At 41.9% G+C, this 25,057-nt stretch overlaps 1 protein-coding gene across 1 annotated transcript in view; it reads left to right on the forward strand.

Moving 5' to 3' along the window:
* Positions 1 to 25,057, forward strand: part of NFX1 (nuclear transcription factor, X-box binding 1) — a 199,223-nt gene that overhangs the window by 62,632 nt on the left and 111,534 nt on the right. The window contains exons 6-10 of the mRNA XM_065397863.1: positions 862 to 933; positions 8,325 to 8,464; positions 12,455 to 12,554; positions 12,659 to 12,876; positions 17,193 to 17,290. Of these exons, the coding sequence (XP_065253935.1) occupies positions 862 to 933; positions 8,325 to 8,464; positions 12,455 to 12,554; positions 12,659 to 12,876; positions 17,193 to 17,290 (628 nt within the window). The remainder of the gene's footprint in view (positions 1 to 861; positions 934 to 8,324; positions 8,465 to 12,454; positions 12,555 to 12,658; positions 12,877 to 17,192; positions 17,291 to 25,057) is intronic.

Consider the following 25,057-nt stretch of genomic DNA (forward strand, 5'->3'; position numbering starts at 1 on the left):
GAGAATATGCCCAGGGTCCCAGGTGGGCTTGTACAGCCTGTGCTGCAGCTTGTGCTGCCATGGTTTCACTGCTATTTTTATCCATGCTATGAGTGAGTTAGATTAAAGCTAGACTAGGTATTTTTACACAGTCTGAAATCACCTCTCCCCTTCAATTCCAGTGTACACGTTACCCATGCCTGCTTGGGTGTGGCACTCTGTCCCTTCTAGTGGTACCTAGCCCAGCTAGAGATTGTTGAGTCTGCTACAGCCTTAGCTAATAGCCATCTGGCTTTTAACTCATGCAGTAGAGGCTCATACACTAAGCTTCAGAGATTCCAGGTTCAATCCTGCCCACCGACGGTCTGTTGGCATTACACACATACCCAGAGATAAATGTTAGTGAGAGTTAAAAACAACTGTGGCGTCTGAAAGAAAATGTTATTAATATATATGCCAAATGCCTAAAAAGTTTAGAGGGTTAGTGTCACAGAAGAGCAGGTTTGAAGATTTGAAAGGTAGGCACATCTTTTGCTAGAGTCCAGGAGTGTATCATCAACAACGTTGTAATTGATGTGAAGGTGGCAAAGAATACTGGAGACCTTGCCCTTAACTTATTTCCATGCTCTCAAGGATTTGGGTGAGTGGTGTAGATCCTGAATTGTCACTAAGTTTTTGTTAGTGTAAATATAACTTTGTAAAACACTTTAGGAAAAAATATTAATATACAAATGTTCTGATAATGTACTGTTGTGTTTTAAATTTACAAGCCTTTTATAATGCTGCAGACTGTAGAAACTTTTTCTCTGACTAGTGAAACAAGTTTAAAAATAAAGATACCATATATTTTTTGTGACTTATTAAAATGTTTTCATTTTTAAGCCTCTGCCATCCAGGTCCTTGCCCATCATGCCCTGCCTTTATGACAAAAACATGTGAATGTGGGCGAACAAGGTGAGATTATTTTGATTATTTTTTTTACAAACAAAAATAGGAAATTTTATAAATACAGGTTGTAATAAATTTCCATTCTTTGAGGTATACTTCCAGTCTGTGTATTGGGAATGTCCAAAGCTATTTCTGCCAACTTCGCTGAAAACTAGACGCAATATATTTGAAATCTACTCTGTTCTTTAAAAAAAATCTAAATAGGGACAGATGTAATATCTGAAATAGAGTCATCCTGGTACTTTGTCATTTTTACAATTACATTTTCATATATTTTTTAATTCTCTTTCCTTTTTTTTTGTATGAGATCCACGGAAACAGGGAATGGAAACTGAAACTGATATATACAAAAAAAAATCTAATTGTTATAGTATTCTTAAATGTTATTTGTAATAGGTAAATGATTGAGATAATTTTTAGTTGATGTAAACATGTTGCTCTAAACCAGGGGTTCTCAAACTTCATTGCACCGCGACCCCCTTCTGACAACAAAAATTACTACATGACCCCCAGGAGGGGGGACCGAAGCCTGAGCCCACCTGAGTCCTGCTGTCCTGGGTGGGTGGGGGGGAGCTAAAGCCTGAGCCCCACTACCCTGGAGGGGCAAAGCTGAAGCCCAAGGATTTCAGCCCCAGGCAGGGGGGACTGTAACCTGAGCCCCACTGCCCAGGGCTGAAGCCCTCAGGCTTTGGCCCCAGGTTGGTGGGGTTTGGACTTGGGCTTCTGCCCTGGACCCTGACAAATCTAAGCCAGCCCAGGCAACCCCATTCAAACAGGGTCGCAACCCACTTTGGGGTTCTGACCCACAGTTTGAGAACCACTGCTCTAAACCCTGTAAACAAGTCTTTAAAATTAAAATTCCAGTAGAGGCAAAAAATGTATTGCCAATTTTAAAAAATTCAATTAGTGCCGTATTTTAACAAAATCGCATTACTAAGATCTTGTCTCTGGGTGAGAAACAAAATTTATACAAGAGTTTTTAGGTTTTTTTTTTAAAGTTTGTGTTTGCGAAATAAGAATTAGACAGATGTTAATATATACTCTGGCATTTCAGTAGTAGTGTAAAAATCATAATGAAGCCCAAATCTTGGTTCTGTAGTTAGTTCATGACTGAAAGTCCTGTGCCCACTGGAATTCTAAAGCTACTATATATCTTCAGAGCAAGTACAACAACCTTCTATTGTGTCTAACGTTTTTCACCACTAACGTTAGGTGAATGCCCTTTCACAGCTGCTGCCACTGTGAAAAGTGGATCTGTTGGTTCAGCCATACCTCTACTAACCTTGATTTTTACTATTGACTTTTCAAAGACTCCAGTTCTGACGGTGTTTACTAATACAGACCTCTGAATCCCTGCCTCAGCTTTATTTCATGCAATCTGATGACTATTACCTCACAACTTTGTATTGGTGACACAGACACTTCATCTCTAGCTGGTCAAATCACTGTCCTGGCACAAAGCCGGTCTCCTATGCTTCAAATATGCATGGCACCTTTTGCTCCAAATCTGTCAGGAGCTGGTGCTGACAGTTTCAGTGCAACCAAATGGACATCTATTCAAATTCTGTCACACATCTGCTGTCAGTCTCAATCTACTATATGAAATTATAGCCATGTTTCATCAGCGTGTTTAGTTAATTTGATGACCCAGATCAGGTGGAGGATTATTGTGACACAACCCATACCGCCATACGGACTAATGAGAACAAAGCCCTGTCCTCAGTGAGGTTGCTCAACAAAGAGAAGGTTGAGTGGTGACTTGATAATACAATCTGTAAGTACTTACTTGGGGAACAAATATTTAATAATGGGCCTTTCAGTCTAACAGAGAAAGATATAACATGATCCAATTGAAGCTAGACAAATTCAGACTGAAAATGGGGCATAATTTTTTAACAGTGAAGGTAGTTAATCACTGGAGCAATTTAGCAAGGGTTGTGGTGGATTCTCAATCACTGACCATTTTTAAATCAATTTCAGTTGCTTTTCTAAAAGATATGCCCTGGGAGTTATTTTGGAGAATCTATAGCCTGATTATCACAATGGTCCCTTTTGGCCTTGGAATCTATTAACATGTTTTTTTTTCCCCACTGTGAATGGACTAGATACACTAGGATAATCCTATTTACATTTGAAACCACTAAGGACTCAAGGTAAAAATTATGGAATATCTTGACCTACCTTTTTGTGGCTGGGGTGATAGTATTCATCTCATTCCAGCACATCATTGACTGGCTGAAGGATGTGTAAAAACATCCTCATTACTATCCTGACAGTACCTAAAGTAACTTATACCCAAAGAAACATCTCCTTGCATCTTCCACATGGAAGTTTAATAGACGTCAGACAGAAAGGACCACTATGACCATTTACTTCCTGAAGCATTTAAAAATGCTTCCTATGCTTCCTTATTGTTAACCACAAAACTCTAACCAAAATGGCCATAGGTACTTCACTGATAGCGTTTAAAATCCCCTTATTAATTGCCTAAATTTCTTAAATTCAAACATGTTGTTGCCATGAGCCTCCCCCTTTTTCCATTTGTTCTAGATTGGTTTCCTCATTTTTTTTAATTGCTGCTTTCACATTTCCAAATTGGTTTTGTATTAGCATTTTTCCACGACAGATTTATGGCTTTGGGACATTTAATAAGGTGTTCTGAAAGAATTCCAAACTTTTATTCATATGTCTATTAACATTTTTGTGTTCGCAATTAATTTTGTTCATAATTATATTTAGCTTTTAGCTTTCAAACCCTTTGAAGCATTCTCCTTGTTTGTAGGTATAATATCGTTATTACTCTGTGGGACTGCATTGTGTTTTCACAAAGCAGATGTAATAAGGTCCTGATCACTTGTGTCACCCTGCCTGGAGGGGCTCATGACTGTGAGTGCCTGCCTCAGTGCAGACTGTCAAAAAAGGGCAGACACCCCAAACTGTTGATGTTCTATAATTAGATTTCACCAAACCAGTAACAAATGTGAACTCCTGGATCATTATAACAGTCTTAACATGGATACTATCTAAAGGTTTATTAACTAGGAAAAAAGGAATAAGAGAATTATTTACAAGTTAAAGCAAGCCCACACACATGAGTTATTATCCAACTCCTCAGAGTGACAGAGTTGTAGTGATCTGTCAATTCAAAGTGTCTTTCAGAGCAGACCCAGGAGGCTCTTGGGGATCTCTGGCTTCAGTTTAGAGTCTTTGTCTGTCTGTCTGTCTGTCTCTCTCTCTTCCCCCTCCCCTCCCCCCCCTCCCGAGTTCAAATAGACAAAAAGATGCAATATCTTCTTGTCAGGGATTTTTATTCCCTTCACCCAGAGTTCAAGATGATGGGACGAGTTCACATGCATATCTCCTCTTTATGGGTGTGGGGGGAGCAATCAAAAAAGTATTTGTCCTCATGTTCCACAATGGTTTGTCTGGGGTCTGTGGGGCAGTAGATCACACCTCTTGTGACAAACTAGTATTTCAAACTTGGTAATGTTTCTCACCTGACTGGTGCGGGGAGGAGGTGGGGTTTACAGTTACAGAGCAAACATTTCAATATTATCTTATAACATGGGATATAGATATTATAAGTGAGATTTCTATATGTAGCAACATACAAGCATTTCATAGAGTCTAAACACTAAATATATTCTTATAAGACTAATACCTATTTTGAACAAAACTAACATATAGGTGACCTGGTCTGCTCTCCAGCTACAAGGTTGTCAGTTCTTAGCTAATGCCTGCAGCCTGGGCAAGAGCTGGCATCTGGCCTGAAAGCATCACAACTTGCACTAGGCAGCCACCAAATTTTAGTTCAGTGACCATTTCTCTCGATCAGAATGAGGTCTGGTATTGAATTGCCTCCTGTTGAGAGGAATTTTTTTTTCTTAAATTATCTATGATTTGTAGAAACTCCAGGTTGAAGTCCTCTGGTTTTTCTTTGTCTGGTGGTAGTGGTGCCATGTCGAAGGGCAACATCCATAGACTGTTTTTCCAAGTGCTGGGTGGGTAGGAAGATACATAAGTACTTTTAGCAAACTACCTGTAATAAAAATGAATGAGTTCTGTGTAATCAAATACCTGTTCATGCTCTTTATATTAAAAAACAACAACAACAACAACAACAACTTTCACATCCTAGAAGAAACATGCAGATTTTAAAAAACCCCATCTGTGAAAGTTTGGAGCTAGTTCAGCACGAAGTGCAAATACACTTTTTAAAGAATGTGATGCTCCAGCAAGCACAATTGCCTCCATGGTAGATGCTGCAGATATAGATGGCTGACAGTGCCTGATCTTTGGAAAAAGCATGAGAACCTAATATATAAAGATGGGAAGCTTTTGGGGGAGATGGTACCTGATCTTATTAAGGAAAACAATGTCACATTTCAATCATCCCTTTACCTTTTTCTCTCATAGAGGGGAGAGGAAGACAACAGGCAACAAACCAGCCAATATTTATAGACATAAGTTCAAGAGTGCTCAGTATCTCCCCATTGGTCTATAATAATCTTGGATATATAGATGTTCAACATTGTTGAGCAAATAAGAATTCCTGTTATAAGTTGGGGGGCTCATCAGTTGAAAACAAAAGATTAAGAGAAAGACCTGGGTATATTAGTTTGATTGCAGAATGGCTGAGCCATCAGCATGATGCAGCCATAAAAATGGCAAATGCAATCCTAGGGTGTATCAGATGAGGTATTTCTAAAGAATTATTACTTCATCTGGAATACTATGTGTAATTCTGGCTCCCCATGTTCAAGAATGGCTCTCCATTCCCCTTCTCATCTATCTTATCGGAGGAGACTAAAAGAGCTTGGCTTGTTTAGCCTAGCAAAATGGGGGGGAGGGGGGTGTATGATTACACCCTGATGCATTTATAGAGCATAAACACCAAGGTGGGAGAAGAGCTGTTTAAGCCAGTGGCAATTTGGTACAAGAAATAATGGGTATATACTGGTCATGAATAAATTTAGGCTGGAAATTAGAAGGTTTCTAACCATCAGAGGAGTGTGATTCTGGAACAGCCTTTCAAAAGGAGTAGTGGGGGGCAAAGCACTTAATTAGTTTTAAGGAGGAGCTTGATAATCCCATTCATAAACTTACATGAAGGGGTTACCTCTGATCGTGGGGGACTGGACTTGGTGACCCAGGAAGTCTCTTCTAGTCCTACGTTCCTGTGTCCAAAGTTACAAAATTCGTTTTGAAAGTCTTACCAAATTGTCCCGCTTGAGATAGCTCTTGAATACTGCAGAATTTGGAGGCTGGAGGGAACTGCAGGAAATCCACTTCCTTCTCACAAAATGGTATTGAACCTATTCCACAGGGTGAAATATGGAAGGAATTTTATTCCAGCTTGGTACTAAAGGTTAGGAAGGATATGCTCAGTCCTGGATTTCATGATACCAGATCACTGTTTTTTGCACTATTTATGTCAGCATATATAGTCATGTAAAGTTTAGCATTCTCAGACTATCATCTCAGCATCCAGAACACGGGGTGCATATGCAAACATGATTTAAAAGTGGTTATTTTTGAGATGTAAAAAAAGATTAAAAACAGCTGCCATTCTGCGGATACAGTTATAGTCATGGTTTGAGATCAGCTTGTTAGCAGGCTAATCTGGAAGAGGATGTGTAATTCACTCACATTTGCTATAGCGACATTAATTTCACTGGGAAGTTATAAACAGTATTGGAAATACTGTTTTATACTCAGAATTCCAGATCCATTTCATTTGTTGTTCTGACATGCTGTACTCTTTCGGTTTTCAAGTTATCCAGCCTGCAACTTGCTCCTGTGGTACTATACTTAGCCATTTTAAAAAAAAATTATACACATGACCATTCATCTGGACATAGGATATGGATTCAAGATGACTGAAAGAGTAAAGTCAGTTACCAAATTGTGCAAAAGCAGTGCATCTAGAATTCTGTAATCAGTGGATTTTACAACTAGGACACTATAATATTAGCATTACTAACCTTTGTATATATCCCAGACAAAAAGTTAAAGCTTAGAGAATGTATCTAATTTAAGAGTAACAAAAAATTACAGATGTTGCCTGATAGACTGTGTATTAATTATATTGATTATTTAAGAATTTCTAGTTAACGTTCTGAAGTTTATAGGTTCTTGTCCCAAGATCAGGCCTAGTATTAAAATTACTGTTCAGTTGGGAACCCTGATGTGCACAATTTCAACATTCACATGCAGGAAAACCCTTCTGGATTTGTAATAGCTTGATTAGTACAGTTCACAAAGTCACCAACATGCTAACCCAGCAAAGTTGATGGAATGTACATCTGAACATCCATATACTTACACTATCCCTTGCAGAACAACCTGCAATGTTAGGCCTTATCTTTCTCATCACCATCACCAGTGGCCGTAATCGTGGCACGTCCCAAGGGCTACAACTCTCCCTCTCTAAGCACATAGACTGGTATACAACTTTTATAATATGTTATGCTGACACCACTATGCCTAATGCATATTCAGTAAGGGTTTCTCTACTCTTCCTTATTTGTATTTCTTCACCTTAATAATGTGGGGTGTCCTTACTCTATAGGTTACTATATTAATGATTTTAGCTTATTACCATATTTGTTAAGTCATTGTCAAGACAAACTTGCAGTTAAGCATTTGCCAAAATGTAATCCTAAAATATCCAAGCCTAGTATCAGTTCAATGTTCTTGCAGTTACCTGGTATCATTTTGTACGAACTTCCCCTGTAAACACACCTTTACCAGTTCCCTCAAAACTCAGAGTAACTGTCTGGTAACTTGCTCTTGCTTAGGCCATGGGCCTCAAAGCCTTATGCTAACTGCTCAAGCTAATGTCTTACAGGATGTAGACATGTAGGCTCATTGTTTTACTGCCTTAACTTATGCCTATTCTTTACTTAGCAAATATTTAGGCTACGCAGGGATGTTGTAACTATCCCAAAACCAAGCATTATAAACTCGGCAAATTCAGAGTAAGGCCACACTTAAAAGAAATTCAAATATCTTAAGGTAATAAATGCACTGTTTCCCCCCGGAATATCGAATCAAGTGCAAAATCATATTCTGCATTTTAAATACTACATTACACTCAGTTAGTGTGACGTCAAACACTTTTCTTTATGTTGCGATGTAAGAAGAGTCTAAGGCCACAGCATTATTCCTGAACAGAATTATGTATCTGTCATTAACAAATAGAACTTGTTTACTTTGAATGTTGCAGCATATATTGAAATTATATATATATATATATATATATATATATATATATATATATATATATATATATATATATATATATATATATATATATATATATATAAAAAATATGTGAAATACTTAAATCCAGCTAAAAGATACTATACTAACTACAGTATCATATTTATCTACAGTCATTCAGTTCGCTGCGGCCAGTCCACCACAATTCATTGTTCTAATGTATGTGGGAATACTTTAAATTGTGGTAGGCATAACTGTGCCCAGGTGTGCCATGTGGGAAAATGTCATCCTTGCCAGCTTACAGTACAGCAAGGTAGGTATCAGACATGTGGAAATGTACTTAGATTTGTATGTTCAGTAGAGCTGTTTTTCAGTTTCTTTAAGTTAGCTAACTGCTAGTAAACTAATAAATTAGAGTACAAAAGTGAACAAAATGACAGGTAATCTTTAAGGCCAAGATTTTTAAAAAATGACTGTTGAAGTTGCACTTACTTTAAAATGGGTCACTAGCCCTTATTCTTAATATATGCAAGTACATCTTAAACCTTTTTATTTAGTGATTATTTCCTGAACACTGAAACAACTTAAAATTCATTCTAATATTTCCCAGGAACATGTCTCAGGTTTGTCCTTTTGCTGATGCAGCTATATAAAGAGCTTATTTGTTCCAGTAAAACCCAGAATTAGGCTGGGTTTTAATCTAAAATTTGGATAGTGCATAAAGTCTCTTCCAGTATAGTGGGAGTGGTGACTGCCATAGCTTTGTAACTGCTTTCAGTTGCTTATATCATCTTGAATTTCACCTTTTGGGATTAAATTTTTCAAGCTCAATCTTTGCCTGAAAGTAAATATTTTGGGGAAAGTCTAAGCAAAAAATGATTCAGCCACTTTTGAGAGTGGAAAAACAAAATTAAAAAACAAAACGAAAACACTGGAATATTATTTTGATTACTTTCAACAGTAAAAATGGTAGGAAGTTGAATTGTTGTATGGAAATAGCTCACATTAAAGAGAAATGCCTTTGTTCCACTGAAATTTGGTTTTGTGTTGATTAAGTTATAAGCCTTTTAAAAATTACAGTCTTGAAGATATGCAGTACGTTTTAAAGACTGGTTTTCCACTAAATTTGTAAAAAATGCACAGCTAAGGAAGGCAATTAGCACATGCACAGACTAGTTTTCTGTACAGCAAAAAGTGTACTGATGGGCACATCAAAAGGTGGAAATAGAGCTGCTTTCATCCTCTTTAATATTGGCAGTAGGGAACTTTGCTTCAGTGCATCTTCAGAGCTCTACAGCTGGGGAAGTTCAGCCAGCCTGCCTTCTCCTGTTGTGGACTTCCAAAAGTATATGGACAAGAGTGGAGCAGGTAGAGCAGCCAGTGAGTGGCCAACAGCCAGTCTCCATTCAGCCCCTGCTTACATCATGGCAACTCCTGTTGCTTCTTAATATTGCAGTGAAGACGAAGGTGTGATGATGAGTTTGGCCAGTTTTTCTTGCTGGCCCAAATTTTAGGGATGAGTGCAAATGAACAAGGGGAAGGAGACAAAAGAAGGCAGCTTCCCCTGAAGATGTGGAAGGTATAGAATCATAGAATTTCAGGGTTGGAAGAGACCTCAGGAGGTCATCTAGTCCAACCCCCTGCTCAAAGCAGGACCAATCCCCAACTAAATCATCCCAGCCAGGGCTTTGTCAAGCCTGACCTTAAAAACCTCTAAGGAAGGAGATTCCATCACCTCCCTAGGTAACCCATTCCACTGCTTCACCACCCTCCTAGTGAAAAAGTTTTTCCTAATATCCAACCTAAACCTCCCCCACTGCAACTTGAGACCATTACTCCTTGTTCTGTCATCAGGTACCACTGAGAACAGTCTAGATCCATCCCCTTTGGAACCCCCTTTCAAATAGTTGAAAGCAGCTATTAAATCCCCCCTCATTCTTCTCTTCTGCAGACTAAACAATCCCAGTTCCTTCAGCCTCTCCTCGTAAGTCGCGTGCTCCAGCTCCCTAATCACTTTTGTTGCCCTCCGCTGGACTCTTTCCAATTTTTCCACATCCTTCTTGTAGTGTGGGGCCCAAAACTGGACACACTACTCCAGATAAGTCCTCACCAATGTCGAATAGAGGGGAATGATCACGTCCCTCGATCTGCTGTCAATGCCCCTACTTATACAGCCCAAAATGCCGTTAGCCTTCTTGGCAACAAAGGCACACTGTCGATTCATATCCAGCTTCTCATCCACTGTAATCCCTAGGTCCTTCTCTGCAGAACTGCTGCCTAGCCATTTGGTCCCTAGTCTGTAGTAGTGCATGGGATTCTTCCGTCCGAAGTGCAGGACTCTGCACTTGTCCTTGTTGAACCTCATCAGATTTCTTTTGGCCCAATCCTCTAATTTGTCTAGGTCCCCCTGTATCCTATCCCTACCCTCCAGCGTATCTACCACTCCTCCCAGTTTAGTGTCATCTGCAAACTTGCTGAGGGTGCAGTCCACACCATCCTCCAGATCATTAATGAAGATATTGAACAAAACCGACTCTTGGGGCACTCAGCTTGATACTGGCTGCCAACTAGACATGGAGCCATTGATCACTACCCGTTGAGCCCGACGATCTAGCCAGCTTTCTATCCACCTTATAGTCCATTCATCCAGTCCATACTTCTTTAACTTGCCGGCAAGAATACCATATCAAAAGCTTTGCTAAAGTCAAGGAATAACACGTCCACTGCTTTCCCCTCATCCACAGAGCCAGTTATCTTGTCATAGAAGGCAATTAGGTTAGTCAGGCATGACTTGCCCTTGGTGAATCCATGCTGACTGTTCCTGATCAATTTCCTCTCCTCTAAGTGCATCATAATTGATTCCTTGAGGACCTGCTCCATGATTTTTCCAGGGACTGAGGTGAGGCTGACTGGCCTGTAGTTCCCCGGATCCTCCTTCTTCCCTTTTTTAAAGATGAGCACTCCGTTAGCCTTTTTCCAGTCATCCAGTAAAAAGGTTTTTAAATGGTACTGTATAATAAAGCATGCATCCAGCTTTTTAGGGAAAATTATCTATTTGCTTAAAAGTGAGATCTTCTTTTTCCCTAACAGTATACTAATCCCCCACTGACAAGCATTTTAACTCATGGGACAGGAGATTTCTTTTTATGAATCTCAGCTCCAGTCAATATTTGTGCACTGTTCTCTAACCCATTTTGTTGTTACCTGATTAGCTTTGTCATTCAAGTTGTTTCTTTACTGTCGTTGCTTAAGTGTCCTTACTTTATTAGATTGGAACCTAAAAGACATCTTCACTTTTGTTAAAGTCAAGCACAGCCTGCCTGAAGATTATCCCCTTGCCAAATTTTAATGTCCTATGGGAGATTGAGTGGTTCCAAAAAAGTCAGAAGAATTTTTTTGTAATGGACAATGGCAGCCTAATTATAGGGGTTGGTGCTGTGCTTCTTTTAATTAATATTGCAATGGATTTGCTATCACTGCAAATTATATAAATTAGTAATTCTATAAATTATATGTATGATGAGTACAGCTAACACCTTTCCATCTAAAGGCTGAATGCATGTTTATCTTTTATCAGTGAGTTTACTTTCAAATTTGAGAGAAGTCTTGCTTCAGACAGGCACTTGATTTTAATTTTTTTTACAGAAAATCTTACTTATGTGTGACCCCTACGACTTTTTTAATCAGTAGTTTGAAAAGTAACGGAAAACCTGTATAAAAGTACATTTAAAGAAGTATACTTAAATAAACACGCACACTTTTCAAATGGCTAAAAGTATTTTACCTCTGGTCTGATAACTCATGTGGCTCCTATGATGTCCAGATGTCTAGTACAGTATAATAATAATGGTACGTTTCTTTGTGATATTTACAAAGAAAATGCTTGCATTTCTTTTTTATGTAAATTTTTTGAAGTTTAGTTTAAGATAAAAATTCTCATTCAAGATTAATTTGCATTATTTTTTGAATTTCAAGTATTGCTGTACTGATTAAGCCCTCTTTTGCAAGTAGTTTGTCCTTTTTATTGCTTCTCTCTTTTATTAGTATCTTTTGCTAATAAAAGTAATATAGAAACTCAGTCTGTATACAGCTACAGAAGTGTACACAGATAAGTCAAGTCTAAATAGAGCAACTAAAGTACACTTTTAAAGGTTGTTTTAATACATTTTGAATTTTTATGTTCAGTTTTTCTACATTTTGAATTTTTATGTTCAGTTTTTCAAATTTAGTATTGTCCTGCATATACAGTGTTCCTTGTTTGTGGTAATACTGGGTTTTTTTCTTATTGTTTGATTTCCCATAGTCTGCTACTGTGGGAGTACCTTTCGAGATGTATTGTGTGGAACAAATGAAGAGTTTTCTGATGGATTTGGAAAGTTCTCCTGCCAGAAGACATGTGACAAGTAAGGGTCTCTTTCTCCCCAAAAAACCTAAAGCAAAAATTACATTTTATTCAACACTCAGTGACTGTGATATCCTTATAATTCCTTATATATTTCATTTTTAGAAAATTAAATTGTGGAAGGCACAGCTGTATGCAGATATGTCATCCTGAGCCCTGCCAACTTTGTCCACGACTTCCCCAAGTAGTGGACTCCTGTCCTTGTGGGCAGACTCCTCTTAGCAGATTACTAAAACTAGGATGTATTGAGCGTAAACTGTGCACGGATCCCATCCCATCGTGTGGAAAAACATGTGGCAAACCTCTACCTTGTGGTAGCCGTGGTAACTAGAACTTTCTGCTTTAAACACTTACAAACGCATTCCATTATTAAAGAGACAGGTAGTCCAGATTATTTTTAAATAGATTCTGAATTAACAAAAATCCAGTATGAGTAGAAAGTGTTCATAGTGGTTGTAGTCAAGTTGAATTTATAAAAGCCTCCACAGAATTTGCAACCCAAATCTTGAATAATTGTAATTGTAGTTGAGAACCAGAAAGTGCAGCTGTCTAGAAACAAATGAAACTGACCAGCTTTTTTAGCATTGCCTATGTGGATCCCCACTGTAGGTGGTACACACGTTGTGGGAGGCAAGTGCAGAAATTTCTAGAAAACAAGTGTCCAATGGGACTGCATATGAACCCTGCCTGTGTCTCCATGTCCTTAGTTCCTCCAGAGCTTTCTGGCCAGCCAGCTGAGTTCTACGGCGTGTCATTTCCCTGTCAGTCCCCTTTATCCTTTACAGAAAAGTTAATTGTAAGCAAACACGTATATACAATAAAAATGAAACTTTTAAATGGCATTTGCTCTGGTGCTGTTGTGGACCTTGCACTTTTTGCCTCACTGCTCCCAGGGATAGGGTCCAAGGTCCACTCTGAGATCACTTACTGAGAGTCCTTCTGTTCACCATGGATCAGGTGAGGCAGCATCTACTACTTGAATGACTCCTTGCTGATGGGTCCCTTCAGAGATAAGTTCACCATATCCATATGGAATAAAAATATCTTAGATCTGTTGAGCTACATGGGCGCAGTTGCCTATATCGCAGAAGACCCAAGGACAATTGTGTAGAAGAGGAGAGCGAAAAAAAGGCTTATATCAGCAAGATCTCCTTTGCCTAAGAGTCTTCTTACCAGCAATTCTCTCCTCCAGCCCTCTTTATCATCAGTGTAACGGGAAGATGAAGATGCTACTGACAACCTTAACTTTCTTTATTGCCAAACGGTTGTCAGCGTTGGCACGCTCTTCCTCCCTATTCTGTTCAAGGGTTTTTAAGAATTTGTCTCCATTAGTCTCCCAATAAACCTTGAACTTTTGAAGGCCAACTTAAAATCACATACTCTCCACAGATCTGTTATACTAAGTCATCAGCCTATTTGTCATTTTGAAGGCAGAACCAGTCCTGTCAGTAAATATTCAATTTATTCATAAATGATCTGTAGAAAGGGGTAAACAGTGAGGTGGCAAAGTTTGCAGATGATAGTAAACTGGTCAAGATGGTTAAGACCAAAGCAGACTGTGAAGAACTTCAAAAAAATCTCACAAAACTAAGTGATTGGGCAACAAAATGGCAAATGAAATTTAATGTGGATAAATGTAAAGTAATGCACATTGGGAAAAATAACCCCAACTATACATACAATATGATGGGGGGCTTAGTTGTAGCTAAATTATCAGGAAAAAGATCTTGGAGTCATCGTGGATAGTTCTCTGAAGATGTCCATGCAGTGTGCAGCGGCAGTCAAAAAAGCAAACAGGATGTTAGGAATAATTAAAAAGGGGATAGAGAATAAGATGGAGAATAACATGAAGATATCTTATTACCCTTATATAAATCCATGGTACGCCCACATCTTGAATACTGCGTACAGATGTGGTCTCCTCATCTCAAAAAAGATATACTGGCATTAGAAAAGGTTCAGAGAAGGGCAACTAAAATGCTTAGGTGTTTGGAACGGGTTCCATATGAGGAGAGATTAAAGAAGCTAGGACTTTTCAGCTTGGAAAAGAGGAGACTAAGGGGGGATATGATAGAGGAATATAAAATCATGAGTGGTGTGGAGAAAGTGAATAAAGAAAAGTTATTTACTTGTTCCCATAATATAAGAACTAGGGGTCACCAAATGAAATTAATGGGCAGCAGGTTTAAAACAAATACAAGGAAGTTCTTCTTCACACAGCGCACAGTCAACTTGTGGAACTCCTTGCCTGAGGCGTTTGTGAAGGCTAGGACTATAACAGGGTTTAAAAGAGAACTGGATAAATTCATGGAGGTTAAGTCCATTAATGGCTATTAGCCAGGATGGGTAAGGAATGGTGTCTCTAGCCTCTGTTTGTCAGAGGGTGGTGGTGGACGGCAGGAGAGAGATCACTTGATCATTACCTGTTAGGTTCACTCCCTCTGGGGCACCTGGCATTGTCCACTGTTGGTAGACAGGATACTGGGCTGGATGGACCTTTGGTCTGACCCAGTACAGCCATTCTTACGTTCTTATGTCAAGCCGGGCCGTAAAATCCTCTAAGGATGGAGATTCTATCATCTCCCTAGGTAACCCATTCCAGTGCTTCACCACCCTACTAGTGAAATAGTTTTTCCTAATATCCAACCTAGACCTCCCCCACTGCAACTTGAGACCATTGCTCCTTGTTCTGTCATCTGTCAACCCTCCTTCAGGTAGTTGAAGGCTACTATCAAATCCCCCCTCACTCTTCTCTCCTGCAGACTAAATAAGTCCAGTTCCCTCAGCCTCTCCTCATAAGTCATGTGCCCCAGCCCCCTAATCATTTTCTTTGCCCTCCGCTGGACTCTCTCCAATTTTTCCACATCCTTTCTGTAGTAGGGGGTCCAAAACAGGACGCAATACTCCAGATGTGGCCTCATCAGTGCCAAATAGAGGGGAGTAATCACTTCCCTCTATCTGCTGGCAATGCTCCTACTAATGCAGCCCAATATGCTGTTAGCCTTCTTGGCAACAAGGGCACAACGTTGACTCTCATCTAGCTTCTCGTCCACTGTAATCCCCAGGTCCTTTTCTGCAGAACTGCCGCTTAGCCAGTTAGTCCCCAGCCTGTAGCAGTGCATGGGATTCTTCCGTCCTAACTGCAGGACTCTGCACTTGTCCTTGTTGAACCTCATCAGATTTCTTTTGGCCCAATCCTCCAATTTGTCTAGGTCATTCTATCCCTACCTTCTGGCATATCTACCTCTCCCCCAGGCTTAATGTCATCCGCAAACTTGCTGAGGGTACAGATCGCTGTAGTTAACTGTATGTGAAGCTGAATGTGAAGATGATGCATAGGTTCCAGCTCGGACAGAAGGGTCTACCTGCCTATTCCATGGCTGAGGCTGTCATGAGCACATCAGAAACCAAGTCCATCCCCTGGCTCCTGGTCAGCTTTCAATGCCAATTTAAGGCATTGGCCCTAATTTTCAAAGTAATTAATGGATTCAGCCTCCGCTATGTCAAAGACTTAAATTCAACCTGTGAACTATTTGGGGCTGATGTTCTGTTGCAAACTGGGATTCATTATATCTTTTGATTCAGATGACAAATTTTGAAGTTTTTGCTTAAGCTATGAGGTGCATAAATAGTTATTCTTGAAATGAATTCCATATTAGTCTACTGACCATTTGGTTATCTTTTGCTGTGGATTTTATCCCCAAGTGGCATGCTGTTTAGGGGTGGGATCATTTCCTTGCAAGGATTGACAGGTCTGGTTTGGTCTTCAGACTGAAAATTAGGCTGGAGTCCCACTGTAATGAATCTGTGGACCTTATTATTTGGAGAGAGGAAATTTTCAGATAAACTCAGATACATTTTTGTGTCTGTTCAGTATTCTTCATATGAAGCAACTTGCTCTTTAGAGGTGGGCAAACTTTTTTCTCCAATAGATGTTTCTCTCTAAAGAGTGCCAAGTTCACGCACACAAGTCACTATGCCTCTCATACAGTTTGGATCCATGCAGGCAATCATTTTGAAGAACCACAGATATTATGGGAAGTGGCTAATTTTTGTTTTCCTTTTCCAAGCTAAATAACCTACAGAAGGTCACTATACATAGTGAAAAATGAATGTTTAATTTAAAAAAAAAAAAATCAGATTATACATATAGGGAAATTTTGTGTTCAAAATGGTTTTTAACATAGTGCTCCTCAATTGTTCATCTGGTTATACAGCACCACATTAAATCACAAGTTTGCTTCTATATATTTATATGAAAAGTGTTTAGCAAAGTGTCTATTTTTAATACTACTAGTATAAAAATTGTGGAACTGAAACTCTAGAGGCCATAGACTTACTAAAATGAACGAACAAACAATTTTGAACCTTTTTTAAATATTTCAGAGCAATACACAACTTTAAGTTGCAAATCTTATAATGCACCAAATTCTTATACTTTTTTTGACATAAAATCTGTAACATATACATGAAATACTAAGGGAGGATGATTTGAAGGCAGTGTCTTGTGCCTGCAGCTCCCAACTCATGCAGAAGCCTCAATGTGACCACTGATGTTCATATGACATAGATATAAAGTACCAATGTTAAATTAAAAGGTTTAATTTACAAATCATTCTTACATTTTCATTTTTGATAGATTTCATTCATACATGTGAAAATCTTTGCCATGAAGGAGAATGTGGATCCTGCTCTCGTACATCAAATATTTACTGTAGGTGTGCCTTCAAAACAAAGGTAAAAGTTTAAACACTAATCTCTAGTAACAAGCTCTCAAGCACTCTTAAAAATTATCCAGGGGAGGGGCGCTATACACTATAGTAGCAAGTAGTACTGCCAGGTTGTAGAACCAGTAAAAAATAGCTAGCTCAACATGTGGGCCATTTACTTATATGTTTCATCAAGTTCAGGAGTGTGCTTTTCAGTTTATATGTACATGATTTTATTCGTTAATTTAGCTGTGGAAAACCCATCTTCTACTACAAAACTACTACAATTCAATGAATGTTATTTCCACCAAAAGCATTGTTAGAAGCATGTCATGTGCATGGTGATTTGATGTGGAATTTTGGAGAGTGGTGTTCATGCTGTGGAATGTTGCTAGTGCTGCCATATTAATGCTGCTAGGGCTGCTATTCTTGGAGCTCTGGTGTTAGCTGCACTAGAAGAAAATGCAACGTATTGATCTCATTCCTAAAGAAAGACCACATGCTCAGTTTGGTGGCAAAGGCACTCGGCCAGGTTTACTGTCAACAAAGCACTGTCTTAGTGCCCCATAGGACGAGGTGTGACGAACTGGGACTGTTCTTACTGTGGTCTTTGAATGCTGACAGGGGAGTGTGGCTAGGATAGTCTGCATTGGGGGATGGGAGACTGACCGACGGAGAATACCTGAGCATGTAACATGAGAACCCAGGAAGGGGTTAGAGGCCAGGTGACACCTTTGCCCGGGAAACTGAACAAAGGCTGTGGGAGGGGTCGCTGAAGGAGGAGTTTGAGGGGCTGGCTGGTGAGATGGCTGGGAGGCAGACGGGGCTCTGACCTCCCAAGGGGGCTGGGGCGCCCTGGGAGCCCAAGATGGACCTAACCGAGGGGGGTCCTGTTGTCTGTGCCTGTAAGACCTGTCTTGGACTGTATTCCTGTTGTCTAAATAAACCTTCTGCTTTACTGGCTGGCTGAGAGTCATGGTGAATCGCAGGAAGCCGGGGGTGCAGGGCCTTGTGTTCCCCCACACTCCGTGACACGAGGTACCAGTTCAATCAATAGACCAGGATGCTATCCCCTAAACTATTACAAAGATGCCCTGCATGATTTTCTTTTCATATATTGATACAAACAAGTTACATATTACATTCCATATGCTTTTTGTTATAATCCTGTACCTTGTATGGGCTAGTTTGAACAAAACATCTTCATCCATTATCCTGTCCTTCCCTCCTTATCTTATGAGGGGTCTGTGGGACCATGAGTGTTACATTTCCTAGAAATGTGTTTATGCAGTTACTTGAGAACTCTGGGCATTTCTATACCATCCTCTCAGGTCAGGAATGTGCTTTCTAATACACCTCTACCTCGATATAACGCTGTCCTCGGGAGCCAAAAAATCTTACCACATTATAGGTGAAACCGCGTTATATCGAACTTGCTTTGATCTGCTGGAGTGCGCGGCCCTGCCCCCCCGGAGCACTGCTTTACCGCGTTATATCCAAATTTGTGTTATATCGGGTTGCGTTATATCGGGGTAGAGGTGTACCTAATGTGTTGTCATTCTGCCAAGGCCTGGCGTATGCTGGTTCACAGCCTTTGATTCACACTGTTAGTTATGCCTAGGGCTCCCGCAAGGCTTACGGGAAGTCATTTGTTTAGCAGTCTCCTTTTCTTCCTCACTCTATACATTTGTACAGTGATCCAGCAGATTGTCAGTTTGTACATTGCCAGTAACAGGCCAATTGTTTTCTTATTATTGTGTGGAACCAGATCTTTGAAACAATTTGATAGCTGTTGGAGCCTTAATGAATGCGACATTCATGTGTTCAATAGTATCTTCAAACATGTATATCTGATGTTTCTGTGACTTTGCCACCAAGGTCCAATATGGTCCCTGCAAACTTGCTTTCCTGATAAATGTTTGGGCATAAGTCCTAGGATTATCTCTTATTGCTGTGAGTTCCACCATAGCATTTTTTAGCTTTTGCAGCTCCTCAGAGAACTCGAGATCCTGTCCTTGAAAAGTAAGAGTGAAGTCCATCATGAAATACCACATGTCCTGAAAATGGCATTTCTCAAGACTGTCCCAGTCATGGCGTTAACCTTGGCCATAGTGGCAGCTGATTGGTCAAACATCTTGGCATCTGGACTGCTTCCCCTATATGAATTTACAAAATGCATTACAAGTCCAGTCTTGCTGCCTCTTTATCACAGGAACCTGCTCTTCTGTGAGTAGTGTCCCTATGGGTGTTCCTCTTCAGGTGTACATGTGCCCATGGGTCTTCAATCGAAGATCTTCGTTAACAGTGTCTGTTTGGTTCACATGTCCTATACATCCTCATGCCATGCAATGAGGCTAAATAGGTCTGCTTGGGCAGACCACCCTCAGTTCCTTCTCAACCACCTCGGCTTGAGATGGAGTTTTAGCAGGTCCACCTCAAGTGTGCCTTGGCGAAAAGAATTTTTTCCTAGTTTATAGTTTAGTTCGGTCTAGTTTGTTAGATTAGCTTAGTTTAGTAGTTGGGAGGATTATTTTTTCTTCTCCCCTCCTTCTGGGGAGGCTTGTCTTCCTCAGGAGGGCATGCCTGGCTCACCAGGGTTTAAACCAGAAGTAGGCAAACTACAGCCCGCGGGCTACATCCGGCCCGTGGGACCATCCTGCCCGGCCCCTGAGCTCCTGGCCCGGGAGGCTAGCCCCCGGTCCCTCCCCTGCTGTCCTCCTTCCCCCACAGCCTCAGCTCGCTCACTCCACCACCGGCGCAATGCTCTGGGCAGCAGGGCTGGGAGCTCCTGGGGCAGCGCAGCTGCAGAGCCTAGCCTGACCTGGTGCTCTGTGCTGCGTGGTGGCAGCAGCGGCGTGGCCCGGCTCCAGTGCCACGAGCCAAAGGTGCTCCAGGCAGCGCGGTAAGGGGGCAGGGAGAAGGGGTGATTGGATGGGGCAGGGGTTCCGGGGGGCCGTCAGGAATGAGAGGAGGGGTTGGATGGGGCGGCGGGGGTCCTGGGGCAGTCAGGGGACAGGGAGCGGGGGGGGGGGGAGAGGGAGTGGATGGGGCAGGAGTCCTGGGGAGGCCCGTCAGGGAACAGGGGTGGTTGGATGGGGCAGGAGTCCGGGGGGGGGGTGTGGCAGATAGGAGGTCGGGGCCAGACCACGACCCCCTCCCCTAACCAGCCCTCCATACAATTTACGAAACCCGATGTGGCCCTCAGGCCAAAAAGTTTGCCCGCCCCTGGTTTAAACATTGCCTTGCTTGCCAGGAGCCCAACCTGGTTAGCAGCAGCACTGCAAATGTGTTCGCTGCCTAGAAGAGTCACACATCCCACCTAAGTGTGGCTTTTGTCCAGCCCTTAATTCCAGGGTGAAGAAGAACCTGGAGATCAAGTTGAGGCTACTTATGATGGAGCGTTCCCTTTGCCCTGCTTCAGAGTCAGGTCGGCAACCTCCAGGCAGATCCAGTGTCCCTTCAAACTTGGCTCAGCACTCCCCCAGAAAGGGAAAGACTCCAGAGTGCTCCTCAAAAGGTCTCTGGAAGAAGAGCTCTGACTCTCCTTGTGAAGAGTCTGCTCTGAAAAGACCTTGGTCTCCCAGTAGGTCAACCATCTCAGAAAATTCAACCTCTTGAACTGGTACTGTAGAGACAAGGGGCTCCTCCAGTTCCAGCGGGATTGGAAAACCCTGAAGCTCATCTAAGAGCAAACACTGCTCCGAGCAAGCTTTGGTTCCATCTGGACATGATAGAGATAGCAAAGAGGGACGTTCTTCCAGACTGATACAGTTGGACATAGCTCTACCTCTGGTGGGTTCCTTGCTATGGTATAAGGCTAAACCTCCATCGGTGCCCACCTTCGGGTGCGCTAAATCTTCGGTATTGTGCACTTCTAGAGATAGGTGGACAGTTATATTGGTTCACAACTCCCTGACAGACAGGTTAAGCAGATGCTTATCTGCAGACCAGAAATGGGAGATCCACAACACATTTCTAACCAACATATTCGCACAATGGGGTACTCCGCTGAGACTTCTTTGCATCCCAGATGAACAAAAAGCTTCCCATGTATTGCTCCAGGGGAGCCATAAGCTGCGATTCCCAGGGCGATGCTCTCCTGCTTTCCTGGATGGATGACCTCAGATACACCTTTCCTTCCTTCCCCCTACTACCTCAAGATGTACAGAAGATCTGTCATAACAGAGCCACCATTATCCTCCTAGCACCCTACTGGTCCAGACAGTTCTGGTTCACGGAACTCCTAATGATGTCAGCATACCAACCTATCAGGATATGACTATTTTAGGATCTCCTAGCTCAGGACGGGGGTAGGGGGGAGATCAAGCACCCTAACTTGGGCTCACTCCACCTTATGGCCTGGTACTTGGATGGGCGTCAGAAATAAAACATTCATGCTCTGTCCTTGTTCAGCAATCCTTACCCAAACTAGAAAGGATTCTACTAGAGCCTGCTACCTGGCTAAATGGTGGTACTTTTCAGCCTGGGTACCTCACCACCACCCTGTGCATTCCAGTTATCCTAAACTATCTCCTTTGCTTAAAGACTTCAGGTCTGGCTCTAAGTTTGCTGCGAGTACACCTAGCATTGATTAGTGCCTTTCTCCTTCTGGTGAAGGGACGTTCTGTCTTCATGCACCTGGCTACTGTGTGATTTATGAAGGGCTTGATCAGAACCTTCCCACCGGTCATTAAACCTACCTCTCAATGGGACCTTAACCGTCTCCTGACAACACTCTCAGATCCGCCCTTTGAACCTATGGAAATATGTATAACAATACCTACAGCAAAACTTCCCCCTCCTGGGGGTATTACAGCTCACTCCATGTGAGCACAAGCTACTTCCACGGCATCCTTATTGGACATTCTGCTGCAGAGCAGCAACTTGGAGGTCTGTCCACACGTTCATGACACACTATGCTCTAACTCAAGCTGCAACTGTATACCAGCTGCTTCCTTACACTCTCCTCCAGTCTGAACATTGCTTACCAGTCAACCACATGTGGAATACACACAAGGACAATCACTCGAAGAAGAAATAGAGGGTACTTATTGTAACTGGAGGTTCTTCAAGAAGTTTGTTCCCTATCTGTATTCCCCTACTTGCCCTCCATCCCCTCTGCTTCGGATTCTGTAAAAAGAGGAACAGGAGAGGCGCTGACCCATACTGCTTCGTAAACCCTCAGTTGGTAGCACAAGTGAAACTGTTGTGCATGTGCGAGTCAAGAGACACTGCTTTGAAGAATTTCTGGACTCGGGCACATGGCATACATGTGTACCCCCCTGCGGAATACAGATAGGGACCACACACTGAGAAAAACCTCCAGTTACAGTCAGTAACCTCCAGTTACTCACTTTTTGCGGTAACTGTGGTTCTTCGAGCTGTGTCCCCCTGTTGGTGATCACTACCCACCCTCCTTCCCCTCTGCTTCAGAGTTTCCTCTATGGAACATTGCGGTAGAGAAGGAGTTGAGGTGGTTTGCCTGCACAGACCTCTATATCCTCTGTGTGGGGCACAAGAATGTATGGGATGGATGCACAGGTCGAGTGGAGGCTAATGAAAATTTCCAATTGAAGTTGCATGGGGTGTACACACACCTGAAGTGGAGTCCCTATAGGGGGGCACATCTCAGAAAAACAGTTTTTACTGCACAGGCTGAGTAACCTCTCCTTATGTGTGTCATCAGTTATTGGCTGCGTGTGCGTGTTCTCTCTGTGTGCTGCTCTTGCTCTGGCCAGATAGCCTGTCCAGCAGGCTCCAGTCGACCTGTCCAAGAAGACCACAGGCTCCGTTCAGTAGCGAAGGAACTCGGCCAGGTTTATTGTCCACGAAGCACTGTCCTAATGCCCTGGCTCAATGGTTACAGGTACCCTAACATGTATGCCCATCACAATGGACTCAGCTCAGTGAACGGCGGGACTTTCCATTCCCCCCCTTGGCTAAACAACAACACACTGTCTGTGACCCCTCTTTTATACATTGATACAAACAAATTACTTATTGCCCCTCTGATGTGGTTAGTTACCACCCTTTACATTGTACTTCTTGGTTTAATCAAAACATCTCTATCCATCATCCTATGATCCCGACCTTCTCTTTAAGAGGGGTCAGTATGTCCCTGTATCATCTTTGGGGAGTGTGTTTACACCATAACCTTGTATTGTGGTTTTCTGGAACTACCCTTCTAGAATGTGCTTACATGACTACTTAGTGCCTAGGCGTGTTTGTGTTTTTGCAACGCCAGCCCTGTTCTTGCCAAGTTCATGTATTGGACACTGAACCTGCAAGCAGGCATCTGCTTTGCAAGAGGGCAGGGCTTGACTTTAGTTTGGGCCTTAGGTCTTATACCAGGCCTCATGTCTCAGGCTCTCTCTTTCTACTACATTCCCCCACTTTTTGTCTTTTTATGGGGAGGATGTTTTAACCATCGTCCCGGAAAAGATGTTCCAGCTTGCTAAACACTGTTATATGGCCACCTTATTTTACCTTCTACACATTCATGCCCTATCTGTTCCTTGGTCTGCACATTCCCTCGTACGACTGGTGGACAGATTTTAAGTTCCAATTATGTGTTAGTCCCTTATGGTGGGCCTGGGACTAGCTCAGGGACTTTGAGGAATGTCATTTTATGTTTGAACTTTGGGGGGGGGGGTGTACATATGACACTGCCTCATATTTCAGCATCACAATCCTTTTCTAATCGGGTGTTGTAGTCTGGCCCTTTTACTTTGGTACTGCAGATAGCAACACACTCATATTAGGGCAATTACAGTTACCACCTGTATTATCAGTAGTAGTAGGATGAGTGTTTTGCTATGTATATAAGAAGTAAAACAGAAGTTTGGAGTAGACATCACAAATGAGGCCTTATATATAATTTTTTGTAATTATTTACTACACAGTACTGTCCGCCCATGTTATAGGTTACCCTTATTGCTGGTTGTCACCCTCTACTCCTGGGGGAATTCTGCACCAAAAAGTTAAAAATTTCTGTGCACAATATTTTAAAATTCTGCATATTTTATTTGTCAAAACACAATATTATCACACCAGTTTCAATATTTTGGTAATTTATTTCAAAATACCTGTCAGCAAGTGTGTCTGTAACAATACAGACAAAAAAGATTCAGGAAATGTGTGATTGACAAATAGATTCCTTATTAGGCATGTTAATATAGAACTTTGAGTAATTCATTTAAACTACAATATAGAAACATATTTCCTGCACCCCTCAGAAGAAGTACCAAGGCTTGGGGGAGTAAGAGGTAATGGAGGAACTGAGGGAGAAGGAAGGAGCCTGGGAGTGAATTTGGAGAGTTGTTGGGTGTGGGTAGAAGTATGGAACGGTTTCTTTTCGGGGGGGGGGGGGGATTGCTAGGGAGTTGGGAAGCCTCCCCTATGCAGACCCTGGCTGACCCCAAGCCTCTCCCATTCAGTCAGGCACATCTGTCCCTGTCCCCGTGTGTCCTTGCACCCCCTGTTCCCATGTGGCCCTCCATTCAGCCCCTGGTTCAGTACTGTCACCCCACTAGCTCCTGTGCCCGTGCCCCAGTCTGTCCCACTCCCCCCCCCCCCCCAGCCCTTCTGAATCCCAGTCTGTGATCCCCCAGCAGCCCCGTGGGCCCCACTCTGCCTCCTAACTTGGCTCTACAGTCAGGCTGCTGTGATGAACTCAGGGGCTAGCTGTTACTGCGAGTCAGCTGGCTGTTCTGGTGCCACAGCGGCCTCTGGTGGGTGAAAGATGGAACTGTAGCACTTCTTCAGTAGAATGTATTTTCGGGGTGGGGTGAGGGGC

Source organism: Emys orbicularis, chromosome 2, assembly GCF_028017835.1.
Source record: "Emys orbicularis isolate rEmyOrb1 chromosome 2, rEmyOrb1.hap1, whole genome shotgun sequence".
In the NCBI taxonomy this organism is placed as follows: Eukaryota; Metazoa; Chordata; order Testudines; family Emydidae; genus Emys; species Emys orbicularis.